This window comes from Pongo abelii, chromosome 19 (assembly GCF_028885655.2).
Source record: "Pongo abelii isolate AG06213 chromosome 19, NHGRI_mPonAbe1-v2.0_pri, whole genome shotgun sequence".
NCBI lineage: Eukaryota > Metazoa > Chordata > Mammalia > Primates > Hominidae > Pongo > Pongo abelii.
This window is the reverse complement of record NC_072004.2, coordinates 19,173,086-19,195,194: the sequence shown is the minus strand read 5'-3', so window position 1 is coordinate 19,195,194 and position 22,109 is coordinate 19,173,086. Positions and strand designations below refer to the sequence as shown.

General features: G+C 48.2%; 1 protein-coding gene across 3 annotated transcripts in view; it reads left to right on the top strand.

Annotated features, from left to right (window-relative positions):
• Nucleotides 1-22,109, top strand: part of MPRIP (myosin phosphatase Rho interacting protein) — a 143,053-nt gene that overhangs the window by 15,780 nt on the left and 105,164 nt on the right. For all 3 annotated transcript variants that reach the window (XM_024235567.3, XM_054535504.2, XM_054535503.2), the window contains exons 2-3: nucleotides 17,644-17,721; nucleotides 19,949-20,014. In XM_024235567.3, the coding sequence (XP_024091335.2) occupies nucleotides 17,644-17,721; nucleotides 19,949-20,014 (144 nt within the window). The remainder of the gene's footprint in view (nucleotides 1-17,643; nucleotides 17,722-19,948; nucleotides 20,015-22,109) is intronic.

Here is a 22,109-nt window from a genome sequence, read left to right as displayed (position 1 = left end):
GAGCCGAGGCCCAGGTGGGTAGCTCAGGCATTGCCCTTCACGCCAGTGCTGGTCGAGCTGTTCTAGGGAACACGGACAGAAGCACATTCCAGTGGAGTCCCCTGCTTTTCTGACTCCTCTCCACAGGCTTAGGGACGTTAGTCTTGTGGCACAGTAAAGATGCTTATGTTTGTGGTCCTTCAAGCCCCTCTTTGCAAGCAGGGACCTAGGGAGAGGATTCTAGGGGCCACGGGGAGCAGGGACCCAGGGAGGGGATCTAAGACTATGGGGAATGGGGATCCAGGGAGGAGAGCTCCAGGACTAAGGAGTAGGGACCCCGGGAGGGGAGCTCCAGGGCCGTGGGGAATGGGGACCTGGGGAGGAGAGCTCTAGGACTATTAGGAGTGGGGACCCAGGGAGAGGAGCTCCAGAGCTGTGGGGAGTGGGGACCTGGGGAGGAGAGCTCCAGGACTATTAGGAGTAGGGACCCCGGGAGGGGAGCTCCAGGGCCATGGGGAATGGGGACCTGGGGAGGAGAGCTCTAGGACTATCAGGAGTGGGGACCCGAGGAGAGGAGCTCCAGAGCTGTGGGGAGTGGGGACCCGGGGAGGAGAGCTCCAGGGCTGTGGGGAGTGGGGACCTGGGGAGAGGAGCTCCAGAGCTGTGGGGAGTGGGGATCTGGGGAGGAGATCTCCAGGGCTGTGGGGAATGGGGACCTGGGGAGTGGAGCTCCAGGGTCGTGGGGAGTGGGGACCCGGGGAGGGGAGCCCCAGGGGCCATGGAGCGTGGGGACCCAGGGAGGAGAGCTCCAGGGACTGTGGGGAGTGGGGACCCAGGGAGAGCTCCAGGTCCATTGAGAAACAGGTGTTGCCTCTGTCGCAGCCCCTCCTCCTGGCCTCCTCACCAAGGCAGAGGTCCGCATTGTTGAGAGAAAGGTTTTCCTGTCTGCCTGTGCCTTGGAGTCTGTTTCATTTCCAGATGGACCGTATGTAACACAGCCACCAGGAGCAAGTCTGGGGTTAGATGTCGCCTTTTAAGGCAGTGCTGTTGGATAGAAAGGACTCTTGAGTAGAAACCAGGAGATAGACTTAAAGGCAAGTTTGTGTTTGGGCGCATGGCAACTGAGAAGTGGGATCAGCAGGGCTGCTCCCCAAGCAAAGGTGCAGAAGGGGTGAGGACGTGCTAGGGGAGGGGGTGGCTAGGTCAGCAGTTCCCAAACTTTTTGGGTTCCAGACCCCTTTATGCTCTTGATTATTGAGGCCCTCAGAACGCTTTAGTTTACCTGGGTTATGTCCATTGGTATTTCTTGTATTAGTTAAAACTGAAAAAGTTTATTCATGAATTCACTTAAAAGTAACAATAAGGCTATTATGTAGTCACGTAAGTAACATATATTCTGAAAAATAACTTTTCTAAGACAAAAATTTGCTGAAAAGCCCCACATTTTTAACTCTTTGCAGAGCTCTTTACGGTCTGCCATAATGAAAGACAGCTGGGTTCTCAGAGCTTCTGCAGTCTGTGGCCATAGCATGTCCTGTGTAGCCTTTGGGCAGCTCTACTGTATACTCATGAAAGAGTGAGAGAGGAGGCAAAGGATGTTTTAGTATTTTTATTAAAATAGTTTTGACTCAGGGACCCCAAAAAGGGCCTCAGGGACTCCCACCTTTGTGGACCACTGGTCGAGCTTAAGTTGGGCCATGGGCTTGAGGAGCATGTCGGCCTCTATAGGAGGGGCAGTGCAGTTCACTGTTCCAGGCTACGCCGCTGCCTCAGGGCCTACTTGGCTGTGGCTGTGTCAGCTTCCCACAGACGGTGTCCCCTGACTTCCATTTCTGAAGTCTGTCATTTGCCCCCTCCCAGGGAAGTCTCCCAAACTCCTCCCATTTGCTCCCTGGCACGGTGCTGAGTTCCTTTCGCTTTGCACCACCTTTCGTGCCTTCGTCTCCTTGTTGGTATTCCCAGAGGCTTTGCGATCTTTGCATCAGTGGCCTTGCAGAGGCTGGTAGACATCAGGGGCATCCCTGACCTGCCTCCATAGAGAGCAGCAGAATGCGGGGATGGAGAGTGGCCCAGTTGGGAGGTGAGCCAATTGCAGTCTGCAGGGGCCGGGGTGGGCATGGCTGTTCTGAGTTCTGGGACCAGCAGTCCTGGCATAATTAGCAGAATCCCTTTTCCTTCCCCAAGTACCCCCAATTAAGACAATAAATTACGTTGAGCACCTTACCGATGAGGCTCTGAAGTAGGTGGCTTATTGGCCCAGCTTTTCCTGGGGTGGGTGGAGGTGGTAGCCTGCACCCAGCCTTGATGTCTTTGCACAGGTAGGAAAGAGTCCTTCTGGAGGACAGCCCCCAATCTCCGCCAGCTTCCTGACCTCCTGCGCAGCTGGCCAGGCTGGGTGTGTGCTGCGGGAGGGTGGTCTGTGGCTGGCTCATCTGGAAGTAAAGGCTGTAGGGCTCTTCCTTCCATGTGTGACTCATGGGCAGTGTGCTTTGGGGCCCCACTGGGTCCCTAAGCCCCCACTTGCAGCCTCCCAGGGACGTGGCCCCAGCTGCATGGATGTAGGGCAGAACTGAGTGCTGTGCTGGTGAGGACCAGACCCCTACCCTTGGGAGCACGTCTCACTTGGGAACATGCTCTTCACCTGTGTCATCCTTTACCTTCTGGAGTGGCCTGCTACACTGGGGAGGAGTGTCCCATGGGCCAGGGCCAGTGTGGAGCCAGGTGGCCTTGGCGCCTGTTTTGCTTCCACCGCTTCCCGGCTCTGTGGACTTGGACAGACCACTGAGTCTCTGTGTGCCTCGGTTTCCTGGGGTATAAAATGGAGATCATGAGAGCTCATATGCCCTAAGCCCTGGGGTCAGCTCCATTGCCAGCGGGGAGGAGCCCTCGTGCTCCCATAGCAGGGATGTATGTCCTCCCCGCAGAATGCTTTCCTGGCAGCTGGTGAGCAGGTGTTCTCCCTCGGAGGCTTGGCTTCCTCCCGGGACAGGGCTCTGGGTCCTGATGATGTTGAAACACTTGCAGGGGCTGTAGCTCCATCTTTAGTACCTGCACAGTGGCTGGCTGTTCGTGGAAGCGTGTGCCTTAACCTGTATTGAGGAAGGTAGTTTGGGTCCACAACTGTGTGGCTGTAGAGCAATCGAACAGTATTCTCCAGGGCTCAAGGCCCCATGGACAACTTTTAGTAGTTCAGCACAGTTTGGTCAACACAGGACAAGCCTGTGGCCTCTTGAGGGGTCTGCAGTGGGGACCAGTGTTCGTCTGCCCTGGCAGGCTTGTTCTGAAAGAGAAGCCCCCATTCTGAGCATGGTCAGAGGTGTGTGCTGAGAACCCACTGTGGGTGAGGCAGGTGGGCACAGCTCCGCCAAGAATTCAGAGCCACTGATCCTCTCACAGTCCATCTGGGTGGCCACAGGACACACAAGGTCTTGGCAGGGGTGAGGCTTGAGACTGGACTTTGATGTGTGCTCACCCCTGACTGTCTTTTACTGACTTACATCAGAATGTCCTAGAAAAGACGGGCAACCTTGAAGTCTCCCATGATTTACAAGCTTAGAAAGAGGGCCAGACGGCTGCTACCCAGGTATCCTTTCTCTTTGGAATTGAAATGCAGAGAACATTATTAAACAGCCTATTTGCTGTGAGTGTGGAAGTGTTTCCACAGACACCTTTTTGGGAAAAAGAAAAGGGCAAGAATCAACCTGAAAACTACAGAGAATATATTAGCCACGGTTTGCATGCATTCTGCTTATGGATCTTTCAGTGACTCCAGTGAGGGGCCATCTGTCCCATCCAGTGCCTGAGTGCAGCCCCCACCCCCACCTTTGGTCCAGAGCAGTCTTTACCCCAAGAATCTGCCCAGAGTTGGGGCATCAGCCCCTATAGGTGTGGGTCCTTCTTCAGGACTGGGTGGAACTTTTCCTCTTAAAGAACTTTCCTGGAGATGACCACTCTGCTTGGAGTCTGGGGTGGAGCCTGGTGTGAGGGAGCCAGTGTAGGGTTTGGGTGCCTGCCCCACCCTCAGAAGCAGAGCCTGGCAGCCCTTGGACTGACCAGTGCTGTTCTGAGGCTCCCACTGGCTGCTTCCACTGTGGAGCACTCCCGTGAACACTGCTTTGGTTTGAGTACCAGTGCAAGTGTTGGGTGTATGTTCCTGACCTTGAGGCATTCTTGATTGTGCAGTTACCTAGGGTATGCTTGTGTCTGATGTGATCTTTTTTTTTTTTAATAAAAAATGGCATGGAAGGAGTATGTGTATTTTTCTACTGCAGATGATGAAAATGAGAATCACAGAGATACTGCCTTGCCCTGGGCCACACATCGAGTAGGTGGTGGAGCCAAGACTTGAATTGGCCTTCTCGTTCCCAGGCCAGTGTACATTAAATACCTGGAGCTGTGAGGTCCTGTTGGTGGACAGTAGAGTGTAGGGGTTCCCTAACTACACCTGCTTCTTGTTCTGCCAGGAATGACCAAGATCTCCCCTATTGAAGCCACTCTGCCAGGGTTATATCAGAAGTCCTGCATGCTCGGTCAGGCAGGCATCTTCCCCTCCCTTAAATAATAACTGGTAAGTGCTATGTAGTGGCATTTACATTACAAAAATGGTAAAATCAAGCAAAAGCCCCCAAACCTGCTGCTGATCTTGGCAGTCCGCATAATAGCTGTTTTCTCATCAACTCTCAATCTTTGTCCATCCTTACATGTGTTATAAACAGAACTGACCACGAGCCCCTTGGGAGATGTGTGTGCTTCATGTTTTTATCTGCAGGGCCTTGAGTGGTGCCAGCTTCAGGGCAGCTGCTGGAGAAATTCTGTTGCACACTTCCAGGGGGTGCCTTTCACCAGCGGACAGAGCAGCGGAGCCATGAAGGCCTGTGCAGGACAGGCTGGCTGTGTTGATAGTGTGGGCGGTACTCTGGAGGGCGTCTTGAATCCTCGTCCTCGCTGGTAATTAATGGCCAGGTAGCATGTTAAGGAGTGGATGTATAGTCACTCTCGAAACTGTTTCTCTGTTGGGTGTTGAGCTCTTCCCACATCAGGAATGAGACTGTTTGCTTCTCTCTGTGTGAGTTCTTCAGGCCCAGGCTCTGGACATGGGCTCACTGTATCAGGAATGTGGAAGCATCATGGCTCTTGCATGTGGCCGTGTGCTGCTGTCTTGAGTGCCAGCTTTGTCCACACCCTGTCTCTTGTCCTTGGTGGCATAGTGCACACAGTGGCACAACTGGAGACTTGGACTCGAGAAAGGAGAAGTCCAAGTTGGATTCAGCTGTGCGCGGGGGCAGGCCCTGGCTCGTGTCTACTTGCGCCTCAGTGCTTATCGTCCCTCACTGCTGGGTGCTGACCAGCATTGTCCTAGTGACCTGGGAGCTTGGGTGTGGGAGGCAGAGGTGCAGCCTGGCTCGCCCAGGTGTTGGCTGGGAGGGCCTTCCAGCAGCACTCAGAGCTGTTAGAGAGCAGTTACCTTTTCAGCTGGGTGGGGGTGACTAATAAGTGTACCCGTAGACTTGTGTTTATTTATTTGGTCATTGGAGCCCAACTTTGTACTGGGTGCTTCACTGGATGAGGCAGGATTCTTGTCCCCAGTGAGGAGATGTGGTGTTGTGAGAGAGAAGGAATACATTTGGCCTGGGGCCGGTTAGTGTTCTTGAAGGAGGTGTGGGATTTTGAGGGGTCTGTGTATGGGACAGTGAATCTCCTTATTCCATGGAATAGAAGATGTTTGTGTATGGGAGGTGAGGGGGTATGGGACCATAGAGGGCCTTCTGGGTGGCAGGATGTGATGGGGTGAGAAGACCACCTGTCTGCATCCACTGTTTGAGGCCTGCCCTCTTTGGTGCCGGATTGCGCAATGTGTCTGACTACCTTTCTCCCCACCCACTGCAGTCTAAGGACAGGTGAGTCCAAGGGGACAGGAAACCTGGGTTAACCACCGTTAGAGATCTTGTCACCGACTGTTCCCTTCTTCTCTTGGAGCCACAGACAGGCCACACGGAGTGAGAGCCAAGCATGTCGTGTGGGCTGGTTGTGATGGGGTGACTGTGTCCAGAGACCTGTGCACGTCTGAGAAGCGTCAGTGGTGGCAGCTTGACAACACTGGGTATAGCAGGCTGAGATGTTTCTCCGTCTCTTGCCCCTGGCCACCCGCTTGGGGCAGTTGGGCAACCCAGAGTTGAGACAGTTGGGTTCGTCCTGGCATGCATCCCAGATTTGCCTGGGGAGGGTGGTGAGGGGAAGGAACAGAAGAACCCTTGAGAGAGGGCATGTGGGTGGCCTCCAGGGAAGTAGCTGGAGAGGCAAGCAGAGCATACGCAGTGCAGCTCAGGGCCATGGGAGGCAGGCGTCACTGAAGGAGGCCTGTGGCCATCCCCTGTAGACCCCTGAGGACTGACTGCAGAGGCCACAGTGGCTGAGTTTTGTTTTTCGGTTTTTTGTTTTGTTTTGTTTTGTTTTGTTTTGAGATGGAGTCTAGCTCTGTTGCCCAGGCTGGGGTGCAGTGGCCCGATCTCGGCTCACTGCAACCTCCGCCTCCTGGGTTGAAGCGATTCTCCTGCTTCAGCATCCCAAGTAGCTGGGACTACAGGTGCGTGCCACTGTTTTTCCTTTTTTATTAAACTACTTATGTTGAGATAATCGTGTTTCCCCTGTGGTTTTAAGAAATAACAGAGATCCCATGTACCCCTTTGCCCAGGTCCTCCGATGGTGACCTTCTGCAACACTGTGGTACAGCACCACAGCTGGGATACTGACTACAATGCAGAAAGTACCCAGTGTTTCCATCGCCTTCTCCCTCCCACATCAACCCAACCCCAGCCACCCAGGAATCCTGCTCCATTTCCATAAATCTGACATTTCAAGAATGTTATGTGAAGAAAATCATACAACCTGGAACCTTTGAGATTGGCTTTTTTCACCTAGAATTCTCTGGCTACTCATCCAGGTTGTTGCTTGGATCAGTAGTTTGCTCCTTTTTATTGCTGACTCGCATTCCATGGTAAGAGGGGACACCTAGGCTGTTTCCAGTTTTGGGCTGTTACGAACAAAGCTGCTATAACCATTCACATGAACACCTCTTCATGCTATTTATCTTCTGTAGAAAGTCTTCTCGTGTCTTTTGCTCATATTCTAATTGGATTGTTTCGTGTTTTCACTATCGAGTTTGAGGGTCTTTATATAGTCTAAATACTAGTATATAGTCTAGATATTAGTCCTTTGCAAAAGGACGTTTGCAAGATATTTTATCCTACTTCGTGGCTTATCTTTTCGTCTTCTTAGCAGGACTTTGTGCAGAGCAAAAGTTTTTAATTTTAATGAAGTCCAGTTTATCCATTTAAATATGTTTCATTTTGTCTTGTTTTTTGTATAACATTACTTTCTGTATCAGCTTGAGGTGATTTTTTTTTTTTTTTTTTTTGCCTGTGGACGAAGGGTCACTCTAGCACCATTTGTTGAAAGACTGTCTTTCCTCCATTGAATTCTTTCTGCACCTTTGTCAAAATTGGGCATATTTGTGTTGGTTTATTGCTAACTTCTGTTCCATTGATCCATGTGTCTGACTTTCCACCAATACCACACAGTCTTCATTACTGTGGATATATAATAAGTCTTGTAATTGGGTAAATAGATTATATCCTCTTTATTTTTTTTTAATTAAAAATATTCTAGTTCATTTGCCTTTCCATGTAAATTTTAGAATAATCTTGTCCATATCTACAAAAAATCTTGCTGGGATTTTGATGGGAATTGTGTTAAACTGAATATCAAATAGGTGAGAATTGACATCTTAGAATCTTCCAGTCCACGAACACATTATGTCTCTCTTACTTAGATCTTCTTTGATTTCTCTCATCAGTGTTGTGTAGTGTTCAGCATTTCCTGTACATATTGTGTTGTATATACACCTAAGTATTTCTTTTTTTTTGAAACAATTTTAAGTGGTATTATATTTTAATTTTGATGTCCACATGTCCGTTGCTAGCATATAGAGATACAATTGATTTTTGTATGCTGATCTTGTATCCTGAAACTTTGTTGAACTCACTAGTTCTAGGAGTTTTTTGTAGATTCTGGGATTTTCTATACAGACAGCTATGTCATCTGTGAAGATTTTATTTCATCAATTTTAATCTGTATGCCTTTTATTTCCTTTTCCTGCCTTACTGCAGTAGCTAGAAATTCGCGCACTATGTTGAATAAGAATTCTGAGATGGCTATCATTGCCTAGTTCCTGATATTAGAGGGAAAGCAATCAGCATTTCCCCATTACGTATAATGCTAGCTGGAGGTTTTTTAGAGATGCTCTTATGAAGTTGAGCAAGTTCCCCTCTATTCCTACTTTCCGAGAGGTTTTTTAAAATAATTATGAATGGATGTTGGATTTTGTCAAATGCTTTTTCCGCATCAGTTGATAGGACCATGTGTCTTTTCTTCTGTAGAGCATTAATTTGGTGGATTACATTGGTTGATTTTTGAATATTAAACCGGCATCCCTGGAATAAACCCCCTTGGTCATGGTGTATAATTCTGTAAATATATTGCTGAATTCTATTTGCTAATATTTTGTTGATTTTTGCATCTATAGCAGTCCCCCTTTATCTACAAGAGATACATTCCAACAGCCTCAGTGGATTCCTCAAACCACGGATAGTACTGAATCTGATTGCTCTCAGTTGGAACTCATTTCTGATTGGAAACAACCTAGATATCCCCTCATATCAAACCCACAAATACTTTTTTCATCTTTTTTTTTTTTTGAGACAGGGTCTTGCCCTGTTGCTCAGGCCGGAGTGTAGTGGTACAAGCACAGCTCACTGCAACCTCGAATTCCTGGGCTCAAGTGATCCTCATGCCTCAGCCTCCCAAGTAGTTGGGCCTCTGCCAGCACTTGCCACCACACCTAGCTATTAATAAATTTTTTTTTGGTAGAAACAGGGTCTTGTAATTCCCAGGCTGGCCTCAAACTCCTGGCTTCATGCCATCCTCCTGCTTCAGCCTCCCAAATGCTGGAATTACAGGTGTGAGCCACCACACCCAGCCGTAAATACTTTTTCTATCTTACCTGGGCACTTTATCACGCACAAGGGCTGTAACATTTGCAGTTCGAGGTGTGATAGAAAAATTAGCATGAATTTCTTTTTCTTTCTCAATTTCAGCGATAGAAGATTTATTCTTACTGTACATCTTAGCAACCTCAGCATATGATTTTTTTTTCTTAAATTGAAAACTTTTACCATTTCACTTAAAGAAAGCACTTCATGGCTTCTCTTTGGCATATCCAAATTGCTGTCATCACTACTCTTGTGCTTTGGGGCCATTATGTATAATGCTAGCTGGAGGCACAAGCACTGCAACACCACCACAGTCCATCTGATAACTGACGGCTACTAAGTGACTAAGGGGCAGGTAGAGTATACAGCGTGGATGCGCTGGACAAAGGGAAGGATCCACATCCTGGGAGGATGGAGCAGGACGATGCAAGATTTCATCACACTACTCAGAATGGCATGCAGTTTAAAACCTGTAAATTATTTCAGGAATTTTCCATTTAATATTTTAAAGCTGTGGTTGACCGTGGGTAAGGGAAACCGTGGAACTGTGGATGGAGGAGGGGGAAACTACTGTATATTAATGAGGAATATCAGTCCATAGTTCTTTCTTGCATTTTAAAAAAATTTTGGGGTTTTGTCATGTAGTTTTTTTGGTTTTGGTGTCAGGGTAACGCTAGCTTCATAAAATGAATTGGAAAGTGTTTCTTCTTTTTTTTTTTTTTTTGTAAAGATTATATAGAATTAGTGTCAGTTCCTTAAACACTTGGTAGAAATCTCCAGTAAAACCATCTGGGCTTGGAAATTTCTTTTTTGTGAGTTATGGAATTACATATTCAATTTCCTTAATCGTTATATGATCATTTAAATTATGTGTTTTTTAGAGAAGTGGGTCCATTTCCTATATGTTGTCAAATTAATGTTGGTAGAATTGTATTAGTATTCCTCATTATCCTTTTGATGTCTGCAGAATCTGTGATGCTATCCCTGTTTTATTTCTGATAACAATTTGTGCCATTATGTCTTTTTTTTCTTTTTTGGTCTTGTCAGCAGTTTTGTTTTTTTGTTTTTTTGAGACAAAGTTTTGCTCTTGTTGCCCAGGCTGGAATGCAATGGAGCGATCTTGGCTCACTGCAACCTCTGCCTCCCCCCGGGTTCAGGCGATTCTGCTGCCTCAGCCTCCAGAGTAGCTGGGATTACAGGCGTGCTCCACTACGCCTGGCTAATTTTATATTTTTAGTAGAGACGGGGTTTCTTCATGTTGGTCAGGCTGGTCTCGAACTCCCGACCTCAGGTGATCTGCCCACCTCAGCCTCCCAAAGTGCTGGAATTACAGGCGTGAGCCACCGCGCCTGGCTGAAGTTGATCAATTTTATCAGTCTGTTCAAAGAACCAGCTCTTTGTTTCACTGATTTTTTTGTTTCAATTCCATTGATTTCTACCTTTATCTTTTTTTTTTTTTTTTTTTTTTTTGAGACGTAGTCTCGCTCTTTTGCCCATGCTGGAGTGCAGTGTTGCAATCTTGGCTCACTGCAACCTCTGCCTCCCAGTTTCAGGCAATTCTCCTGCCTCAGCCTCCTGAGTAGCTGGGACTACAGGCGTGTGCCACCACACCCAGCTAATTTTTGTATTTTTAGTAGAGATGGGGTTTCACTGTGTTGGCCAGGCTGGTCTCGAACTCCTGACCTTGTGATCCGCCTGCCTTGGCCTCCCATAGTGCTGGGATTACAGGTGTGAGCCACCGCGCCCAGCCTGATTTCTACTTTTATCTTTATTATTTCCTTCTTTTTCTTGCTTTTGGTATATTTTGTACTTATTTTTCTAGGTTCTTGAGATAGAAGCTTAGACTATTGATTTGAGACCTTTCCTTTTTTCTAATGTGAGCATCGTAGTTACATTAGTTCCCTCCTAGGACTACTTTAATTGTGTTATTGAGAAAGATGTTGAAGTCTCCAACAATATTTGTGGATTTATTTATTTTTCCTTTTAGTTCTATTAGTTTTAACTTCACATTATTTTGCAGCTGTGATGTTTAAAGGTGCATGAACATTTAGGCTCATTATGTCTCAGTGAATTGACCCTTTTATCATTATATAATATTCCTCTTTGTCTCTGGTCATTTTCTTTGTGCTGAAATATAATTTATCTGATAATATAACAATTCTACTCTCCTTAGATTAATATTTTCAGGATGTATCATTTTTAGTTTTTTTCTTTTCAACTTGCCTGTCATCATTATATTTGCAGTGAATTTTTTGTAGACAGTGTACAGTTGAATTATTTTAAAAATCTACTCTATCAATCTTTTAATTGGTGTATTTACATCATTTACATTTAAAATATTTACGGATAACTTAGGGCATAGTTAATGTGTCTCTGGTTATTCTGTTTTGTTTTGCTTTTTTTTTCCTGCTTTGGGTTACTTGAACATTTTCTTTAGAATTGTATTTTGATTTATATATCAAAATATAGTTTTTAAAGTATATCTCTTTGTATATATTTTTTAGTGGTTATAATAAGACATGACTTTATATAGACATAACTTGTCACAGTCTCATGGTGGTGTCATTTTACCAGTTCAAGAGAGTACCTATCTGTTCACTCCTTTACCTTTTCCTTGTATAATTGTCTTAAGTGTTTCCTTTACATACATTTAGAACCACATTAGACAGTTTTTGCTTTAGTCACGAAACAGAAAACTCAAGAGAAGGAAAGCCTAATTATTTACCCCCTCCCCCCCCTTTATTTTACTGTGTTCTGTCTTCCTTTCAGATGTTCCAGGATTCCTTCTTCTATGATTTCCTTTTTGTTTAGAAAACTTCCTTTGGCCATTTTGCTAGGGGTAAGTCAGCAAAAAACTTTTGTTAGTTTTCCTTCATCTGAGAAGGTCTGGATTTCCCTGTCATTCCTGAAGGATATTTTTACTGGTTATAGGATTCTAGGTTGACAATTGTTTTCTTTAGCACCAGAAAAGTAGTGTGCCACTTCCTTCTGGTCTCCATGGTTCCTGATAAGAAATCTGTTGTCATTCTGCTTAGTTTTCTCAAAACTATAAGGTCTTATTTTTCTCTGGCTGCTTTTGAGATTTTTTTCTTTGTCTTTGGCTTTCTTTGTCTTTTAGGTTTTTCTTTAGTTTAGTTATTATATGTCTTGGTCTGGAATTCTTTGGGTTTATCCTTTGATGTTCACTAAACTTCTTGAATGTGTAGGTTGCCACTTTTGCCAAATTTGGGAGGTTTCTAGCCATTCTTTGAGCCCTTTTTCTACTTCACCCTTCCTCCTATCCTGCAGAGACACTGATGACATGAATGTTAGACTTCTTGTTACAGTTCCACAGTTCCCTTTTATTTATTCATTTTTTCCTGTCTGTTTTTCCTCTGTTGTCAGATGGGATGATTTCTGTTGTTCTGTGTTCCAGTTCACTGATTCTTTCATTGCCCCCAATCCTTCTGCTCTTAAGCCCACCCAGGAGCTTTTATTTCAGTTACCGTATTTTTCAATTTCAGGATTTTTGTTTGGTTCTTACAGCTTCTATTTCTTTGCTGTCTTTCCCTTTAATTCAGATGTGCTCATAATTTCTTGTTGAAGCATTTTATCATGGATGCTTTAAAATCTTTAAATGTGGGATAATTCTAGCATAGCTGTCATCTTGGTGTTGGCATTTCTTCGTTGTCTTTATTCATTCAGTTTGTGACCTTCCTGGTTCTTGGTATGATGATGATTTTTGGTGGAAACCAAGTGTTTTTGTATTCTGTTGGGTGACTCTGGGTCTCATTTGAACCTTCTCTTTCAGTGGATTTTTCTGACAGTGCTTCTGTGGGGGAAGGGAGTTACCACGACCACCTAGTTACTTAGATGGAGACAGAAGCCCACCCCTCGGCCTCCGCTGATGCCTGAACTGGGAGGCTCCTCGTCATGGGTTCCCTTCCCACTGGGCAATGGTAAAAACCCTGACCCTCCACTGGGCGCCCTCTGACACACCCTAGCATGGAGCAAGAAGGGTCCTCATTGCTGTTGGTGGGATGTAAGGCCCTTGTGTCTTCTGACACCACCCTGGCCGGGGTGTGGGGCACCTCACAAGGGTGGAAGTCTAACCTTTGCTCACTTGGGGGTGGGGTGCTGCCTTTCCTGTGACTTTTGGCCAGAGTAGGGCGGTTCTTGTCTAAGAGTTTTCTGTCTTGTTGGGCTGCTCCTTTCTGGTTCTTCAGCTATGGAAAGTAGCTTTTTGTTGTTTTTTTTTGGTTGTGTGCCCATTGGCGTTTTCAGGTTGCCAGTTTCTCCAGTACCCACTCTGCGATAGTGAGACAAAAAGAAAGCCTGGGAGGGTCACCACGGTGTCCTTCCTTGGGTCCTGGGTCCCTGGCCCACCTACCTTTTTTTCTCCACCTTTCAGAGTCTTCTCATGTTTGTGTTATACGTGATGGCCCCAGGTTTTTGGTTGTACTTAGCAGGAGAAATCTACATCTGCCCCATCGTCCAGAAAGCAGAAGTTTCAAGGCACTGTTTTTGAAAGAGCTTCAGGTTGAAGGCACACCCAGACCACCAGCAGCCTCTTCCTAGAGGCCAGCCAGAAGTGGAGCCTCCGACTTGTGTGGGTCATGAGTGAAGGCCGAGTTTAACTGGAGAGGAGGTAGCTCGGGGGAGTCTCTCATGTGGTCACTTTTATATGGGATCCGGAGCCACATGCATCCTCTGGGAGGACCTGCATAGAAAGGGGCCCTGTGTGCAGGGCTGCTTGAAACAGGACTCGGGCCCCATCCTTTGGGTCCTTACAGCCCAGCTCAGATCCCCCATATCAACAACAGATACCTGCTTCTCCTGCCTCCCTCCAAAATGCCCAGCAGCTCAACCAGAAAACAGCAAAGCTAAGCCTACCCACGCAGCATTTCCAGAGCACACTCCCTCCTGCCCGCTGCCTTTTGGGCTGTCTGTTTTAGTGTCCCAGTTTCAGATTATTATAGGACCGTCTGGAAGAGAATACTTTAGGGCCTTTTAGAGGTGCTGCCCCAGGACCAGGTGGGCGTGCGTGGGAGCCTCTGCCCGTGGGCATTTCTGCACTTAAAGACACTGTGGTCTGCTGTGCGGGGGAGGATGCAGCATTTTTAGATAGTCTGAGACATAGAGAAGCAGCAGCTCTTCCTGGGAGGCCTTTCCCACGCCTGGGGGATGAGGACAGGTTGTCTGAGTCAGGACCTAGGTTATGTAAGGAGAAGGAAGCTCAGAGAAGGCACCGCGCACCCACTGCTGGCCTAGGCTGCCGGGCACTCACCTCCACTCCCTCTGCACACCTGCCTCAGGATCAAGGACACAGCCAGGGCTAGGCAGACCCCATCCCTGCCTTCCTGGAGTGAAGGTTCTGGGGTGGGGGTGGGGGGCAAGAAATGTCATAGCAATGTAATTACGTGCATAATGAAATGGTAGGTAGAAATTAGTTCTGTGATGTGCAATGACGGTAATAGCAGAAGTGAGTTGTTAGAGACTGAGGGGAAGGGTCAGGACTGTCCCCTTGAGGAAGGGACATTTCAGGGAAGCCCTGAGGGATGGTAGAGAGGGCCAGGTTTTGGGGAGCTGAGGAGGCTGGGGGAGGCTGTGCAGCCCACGTGGCTGGCTGTGAGAGGGAAGAGTGGTGGTGATACAGCTGGCCAGGTGGTCCTCCTGTCCCTGGCTCCCTGGACTTGAGGAGTGAGTTCTCAGTAATTACAGATGGCTCCTCGTGGCCCCATGGCGCCATCATTCCTGCCTCTGCACCTGTGTGTCAGCTGCGCCCCTGCCCGGAGAGTCCTCTCCACCCCAGGCCTCCCCCTGTATCTATGGGGTCCTTACCTTCAGGGCTTTTTTAAACAGCTTTATTAAGATAAAATTCACATGTCATACGTTTAACCTATTTAAATGATACAATTCTATGATTTTTAGGATATTCCCACAGATGTGCAACCATCATCACAGTCACTTTTAGAACATTACATCATCCCCAAAAGAAACCCTGCACCCCTTGGCTGTCACCACCCCCTTCTGCTCCCCAGCCCCAGGCAGCCAGTCCTCTGCTCTCCATCACTCTGGAATTGCTTTGATGAACGCTGGATGGGGTGTCGCCTGCATCCCAGCCTGCTCCTCCACCCAGAGGCCCTACAGCTCGCTCTCTGCTCTGTGTCTGCACCGCCTGCCCACCTGGATCAGTCCCCTCTGTGGTGATCCGTATCAGGAAGTCACAGCCCAGCAAGGTGGCTGCTGCAGGCTCCCTGGTGTACAGCACCCAGGGCCATGCACACGGGGTTCCTGGTCAGAGGTTTGCTGAGGATGCCTGGGTTGAGACCAGGGCTCGGGTTCTGAGGAAACAGATGCTGATCCCTCGGCTCCCCACAGTTCCTCCTGGAGAAAGGTCAGGTAAATGTAGCTGATTATGTGATGATACCCCAAGCCCTGCCTCCAGAGGCCAGGGTGGTGGCACACAGTCAAGATGGAGATAGAAGAATGGCTTGGCGGGCTAGCCTCTGGCCTCACAGGTGGGCACTTGTGGCCGGTGAGAGGCCGAGCTGGGAGTCACAGAGTCCAGATACACACAGGGAGTTGTCCAGCTCCGGCTTTCCTATGCAAGGCCTCTGGGTGGGGTCTGCTTAGGATGTGCACTCCTGGGAGGGGTGTGGAGAGGCCTAGCATGTGTGCCCACCTAGAGGTTTTCTGGGCACAGCTGGAGTTCGTAGAGAGCACAGACCTCTCCTCGCCTTTGCTTCTGCCTTCCCAGGTGGGATCTCCACCACATACCCCTTGGCCCTCCTGGACTATGTCTGCAGCCAACACCCACTCCCCTGTTGCATCAAAGCAAGCCTCTCCTAGCCTTGCAGCTTTCCCCCGGCCCCAGGCACACAGCTCCACTTGCGCCATTCATGGGGAAAGCCAGTGCTCCTGGGGACCTTGAGGACCCTGCAGGCGGAAGCCAAGTAAAGAGGGGTTCTTGGTTCAGCCTGGAGGCTGTGTGGCCTCTGGCATGTGGCCTGCCCTCTCTGAGTCACAGTCTGCAGCTACCAAATGAGGTAGTGTGGTGGGGCCTCCTAGTTTGGAGAGCACTGAATAAAAAGCACATCAGGAGGACCCATGAGGGGTCCTGTGTGTGTAAGCAGCAGTCAGAGAACTTGGGTTTTAATTTGTGTTACCACCCTCTGAAAGAGACTGGATAAATGGGCCTGGTTGTACCTTTTCCAGTGCATTCTTGCCAGCTGGGTGTGGCTGAGAAAGGAGATTGAGCCGGAGTGTCTGTCTAGATTCCCCGTGTTGAGCTCCTTCCGTGGTCTGGGGAGTAGGGACTCTGTGGCTGGTAAAATAGAGCAATGCCTCACATTTGTTGAGACCTCACAGCCCAGACACTGTGCTCAGTGTTCTTTGTGCAGCTTTTTAAATTGAGATATAATTCACCTATCTTAAGATTCTCTTAAAGTATACAGTTTGGTGAGTTTTAGCATATTTACAATGTTGTGCAACCATCTCCACTGTCTAATTCTAGAATATTTTAGTCACCCACGAAAGAAACCCCATACCTGTTAGCTGTCTCTCCTTATTTCCTTTCCTCCAGTCCCTGGCGACCACTAATCTGCTTTCTGTGCTGTGGATTTGCCTATTCTAGATCGTTTGCGTGAGTGGAATTCTGTAATATGTGGGTTTTTGTGCCTGGCTTCTTTGACTTAACATCATGTTTTCGGGGTTCCTCAGTGTTGTGGTATATGTTAGTGCTTCATTCCTTTTTCTGGCTGAATAATGTTCCCTTGTGTGGACCCATCACACTTTGTTCATCCATTCATCTGTCCATGGATATTTGGGCTGTTACCACCTTTTGGCAGGTGTGAATAATACTGCTATGAACATTCATGTGCAAGTTTTTATTTGAGCCCATGTTTTCGGTTTTCTTGGGTGTGTATACGTAGGGGTGAAATTGCTGGGCCCTAGGGTAACTCTGCCTTTAACTTTCTGAGGAACTGCCAGACTTTTCCAAGGTGGCAGCACCGTTTTGCATCCCTTTGCTGGGTTTTACTGATTGCATTATCTCATCAGTCCTCACATCAGAGTCGTGAGGTTTAGGTAGAATTGTCATCACTCTCACTTTTCAGATGGGAGAGTTTGAACTCAAAGGGTTTCTGCACGCAGTCACACAGCCAGTCAGTTGATGATTCTTTGGCCAGAGCTGGCTTTGATCACGAAAGCAGTCTCTTCTCCAGGCCCTGTTTTGTATCTTCAGGATGAGGCTTTTTGACTGTGTTGTTGATGTCCTATTTCCTGGCACCTGGCACATACTGACACTCACATATTTGTTGAATAACATGTCATTTTTTCCTGATCTTGGTGGCTTGATCAGTAACTTGCGGGAGACAGCATGTCTTAGGGGATCCTGTACTCTCCAGATTCTCACACTCCTGCCAGGGCCTGTATGCTCTCCACCCCGGATGCTGCAGAATCCCCACCAGCCTCTGACTCTCAAGCAGCTGCAGACGCACCGCAGTGGGAATAGGTGTCATGACCTCTGCAGAGCAGAGGCAACGTCTGTTTCCAGCGAGTGCTTGCTGTTAACTTGACCTGTTCTCTCTTCTGGGTTGAAGGCTGCTGGTGACCTGCCCTCTTTTTTCTCCTCTAGGCAAAACCCATTTATGGTGGTTGGCTGCTCCTGGCTCCAGATGGGACCGACTTTGACAACCCAGTGCACCGGTCTCGGGTAAGGGCATCAGAGCTAACTCTCAGGGTGGGAGGAACCAGAGAAGGGACCCATCTAAGGGTGAACTGGCGGAGTGGAAGAGGGAGATGGAGAGTTGAACAGTGGATCCTGGGATAGCAGGACCAGCAGGGCTCCCCCATTTGGTGCACTTGTACGTTGCACAGAAAAGGTCTCAATTATACATAGTTATGTGTAGTGTTCCCTTCAGAATGAGGAGCTCTCATGTGGGTGTTGCCTGTTTTGTGGGTCAGCTTGACTCTAGGAACAGTCAAATGGAAGAGGCAAAAGAGCAGTTAAAGATTTGCATTATACCGAGCAGCTCCCAATTCCTTCCATGCCAAGGCCTGCCCCTGTAGCACCTCCCTTCCTCCTGAGCCAGGGGTTCAGCACACTAGCACTAGTGAAGGGTTGGGGGCCCAGAGGCCTTGGCTTACCTCTTACTAAAATGTGCATTGCCCAGGGCAGGGCCCTGCTAGAGCTGGGACCATCATTGGCCTGACCTGTGGTTTGTTTCTCTGCCAGGAAGCCCATCTGGATTTGACTCCAGTTACAAAACTCTCCTTCCTCACAAACGTTCTTACAGTGCTGCTGCTTGCACCCTATAAATGGCTTCCACTCAGCCCCCTCCATCCCCGGGAGCTCTGTTTCCTCTTCTTCTTAGTTTCTGCTGCTCACTCTTTCCCCACCCTGAATATTACACTTTGGAGTAGGGGCCTTGGGCTGTGTATTCTGGTCCCACCGGCCTTGCATTGTGTCTCTGTTCTTTGGGATTCCTTCTGGAATGGGTTTTGATTTCAGAGGCAGCACATAAGGCCCTTGGAAATGTTCCTGGGAAACATGTTCAGGTGGCCTCCTCTACACACCCAGCATAGACCAGCCCTCTACAAGGCCTCTTTGCAAGGCCCTTTGAGTCCTTATTCATGCCACCCAGATGGGAGGACTCAGGAATCACTGGTCCAGCTGGACTGCAGTTTCCAGGGAGTAGTTCCCTTTCGTATTTTATATCAAGGTTGTGCAAAATTGCCATTTCCAGCCTCTGACAGGAGTCATTATTATAAACGATAACCCTGGCCCAAAGCAGAGAGATGTGCTTTTATAGTCAGTTCCTGTGGTCTCACTGCCAGTTAAACTCTTGAGTTTGCTTTTTTTTTTTTTTTTTTTTTTTTTGTTTGAGACAGAGTCTTTCTCTGTCACCCAGGCTGGAGTGCAGTGGCGTGATCTCGATTCAATGCAGTCTCAACCTCCCAGGTTCATGTGATCCTCTTACCTTAGCCTCCTGAGTAGCTGGGGCTATAGGCGTGCATCACCATGCCTAGCTAATTTTTGTATTTTTGTGTTTTTTGTAGAGACAGGGTTTCACCATGCTGCCCAGGCTGGATTGGGCTTGTTGAAATGTTGAAAATAGGTCATGGACCCTTGTGATGATTTGGGGCTGGGAGCTGTGCCTGTCATTCACGACCTGGGCCAGCAGACTTGCATTATGGACAAGGCCCTTCTCCCCACACAAAGGAAGACATACACCGCATAGTCCATTTCATTTCAGCTCCTGATGGCATCTGACCACTGTGGGCACTTCCCAGTGGTCTGGCTTTTGGATGGAGAGTAGAGCGGGGGATGCTCTGTGCCAGTTGGTCACTCCTTGGATATTGGAGTTATTTCCACTGGTCTTGCTGCTCCTCTGTTTTGATTTTCATTAGCTCATTTCACCTCAGTGAATTCTGGAGCCTGGCTGTTTTTGTGCCTCCTCTTTGCCAGTGGATCATCAGAACAACCCCTTTTGTAGCAGTTTCCCAGGTTTTTTCAGAAGTGGTGAATCCGTGCCTTGGCATTCCTGGATTATTCCATGTCATGTCGGATCATTCATCAAATAAATATTGACACATGTCATGTGATGCATTCTGTGCTGAGCACCATCAGGAATACAAAAAGGTAACCACACATTGTTTCTGCTCCTGAGGAGCTTCCAAGTGTTAAAAAAAAAAAAAAAAGACTTCTTATTAAGCCTCAATCACTCATGTGATTTGGGCCTGTCTCCCAGCCCAGTCCTGGCTGATGAATCAACATTCTTATGCTTCGGGTCCCTCTTTTCCTGCCACCTGCCCCAGAAGTGGAATCTGTGGAGTCACCTTCCTTAGATATGGACTTGTCAGACATGGGAACTCCAGAAGCCAAGCTCTGGGGCCAGGACCCAGATCCTCCTAACCACCCACCTTGTGTTCCATTGCAGAAATGGCAGCGACGGTTCTTCATCCTTTACGAGCACGGCCTCTTGCGCTACGCCCTGGATGAGATGGTAAGTGTTATCCTTGCCCACTCCCTGTCCCCAGCCTTCACCAAGTCTCTCCATTACAGTGCCCTTGCGTTGTGGTGTGAGAGCACAGCAGCCATGTGCTCCTGCTTGTGTCTGTTTGGGAGTGTGGAATGTTTTGAAGAACTTGTGGCACCTGCTGGAGACAGCTTTAAAAACCCAGACCTTTGGTTTGAAGCATCATCTTCTGTGGTCTTGAGTGAGAGGAAGAAGTGAGGGAGGAAGTCATTTCTGTTCAAGGCTAATAGTGTGGACTTCGCCGGAGCACTCCTGGTTAGTGGAAAGCAAGGGCAAAGTCCTGGATCACGTGTGCAGGCTGTGGACCTGTGGGCGTGGGGCGGGGGCTGGCCCTGGGGCTGGCACATGTGCTCACGCACCTAGTCCTGGGGTTGCCTGTCAGTTCTGCGACTGTAATTGGTTTTGCTTGTCTCATTTGAGCTTGGCTTAGTTTTCTGAGCTGACTTCAGAGGCCTCCTGGTCACAAGGTCAGCGTTCTTCTGGTCGCTAAACCAGGCAGACAGGCTCCTTCCTGCTCCCCACCTCCCTGGTTTTCCAGCTGCTTCCTGGGCTGGATGAATGTTTGCTGCTGTTGCCCCAGAGGCCAAACCTGAAAATCAACTAGGTGGAATTTCTGGCTCTTCTTTTTCCACCCATTTTATCTCCTGACTTTTTCTCTAAAGGAGATTAGTCTCTCCTAATTAATCTAAATTTGGACTGCATTCCAGACTTTGTAAAGGGTTGAAGATGCGATATTTGATCGCCTTTTCCAGTTCCACTTGATAGGTGAATGTTTATGTGCACATATGTGCAGCATTTTAAAATTTGGGCTGTCCTGGAAAGCCTAGTCTCACTATGTAAAATAGGCAGCCCCTGCCTATCCTACCCAGAGTTTGTTTCTTTGCCGTAGGGGCGAGACAGACTCTGGAAGTATGAGTGGAGATAACTGTCCCTAGAGGGACCTTCCAGACTGCGGCAGGGGGGTGGCGGGGGTGCCTGGGAATTTTGGGTGGTCATTACAGCTCACATGTGCAAAGGTCAGAAGTGGGCGTGTTTGTACTCGAGTCCTAACCTTTGTGATGTGATACTTTTTCTACTTTTGTTTGTGGGGTGAATTAAGAGGATGGTACCATAATCCTGTATCAACTGTCACCTCACTGGTTCCTTCTAAAAAAGAATTGTCTTCCTTTTCATTCTTTCCGGTGAGCACGTTTGTACATCATGATTAGAGCATAGGGGGTTTTTGCTGTGGGAACGTCTGTGCTCCAGGGTAATGTATTGGAGGTGAGCACCGATTGTGGACTTGGCTGGAAGTAGGAGCAGGGAGACAAAGCATTTGGACACTCCGTTCCTTTGAGGCAAGAAAGCAGACCTGGAGGATTAGACTTCACACTTTGTGTTCTCCTGGCTTAGCCCTTACGCAGGGAGTAGCCCTGGGGTCAGAGCTGGGCTCCTGCAGCTGTGAGGTTTACCTTGCCTCCCTGTGGCTGACTGACTGGCTAAGTCCTGCAATTGACTTAACAGTATCAGAGGAGCCTCAAGAGGTCACTGGATTACATTCAGGCTGGGCTGGGTCATGAACCATCCCAAAAAAACAAAGTTCCCTGCACTGTTTCCTTGGGGACTGATAATTTTGGTCAGGTAATCTTTCTTTAGGTCTAACTAAAGTCCAGCAAAATCCATTATTCCCTCTGGCTCAGTTGCACAAGCACAAAGAGGGTAGCTCCTGGGGACGCCTTGGTGCTGGCACAAGTGCAGAGCACATGCTGCCTCCCAGGCATGGCTTCTGGATAATTGAGGCCGCCTAGCCAGGAGCACCGACGCTTCACAGTGCGCTGTGGTCTCCCAGCAACCTGGATATGAGTTGCGTATTATTTCATGGAGTGCTCAGGCAGAGGTGGGACTGTGCCAGGGATGTGGGGAAAGAAAGAAGTCCCAGGGAAAACTTAGACTGAGAGAGGGCATGGGGGCAGGCCCAGAGCTCGGAGTTTTGGGCCATGGGCTGCTTTTTGGCAGATGACCTGGGAGCTGGAGAGACTGACCCAGTGAGCCCATCAATAAATACTGCTTTGCTCAGCCGAAG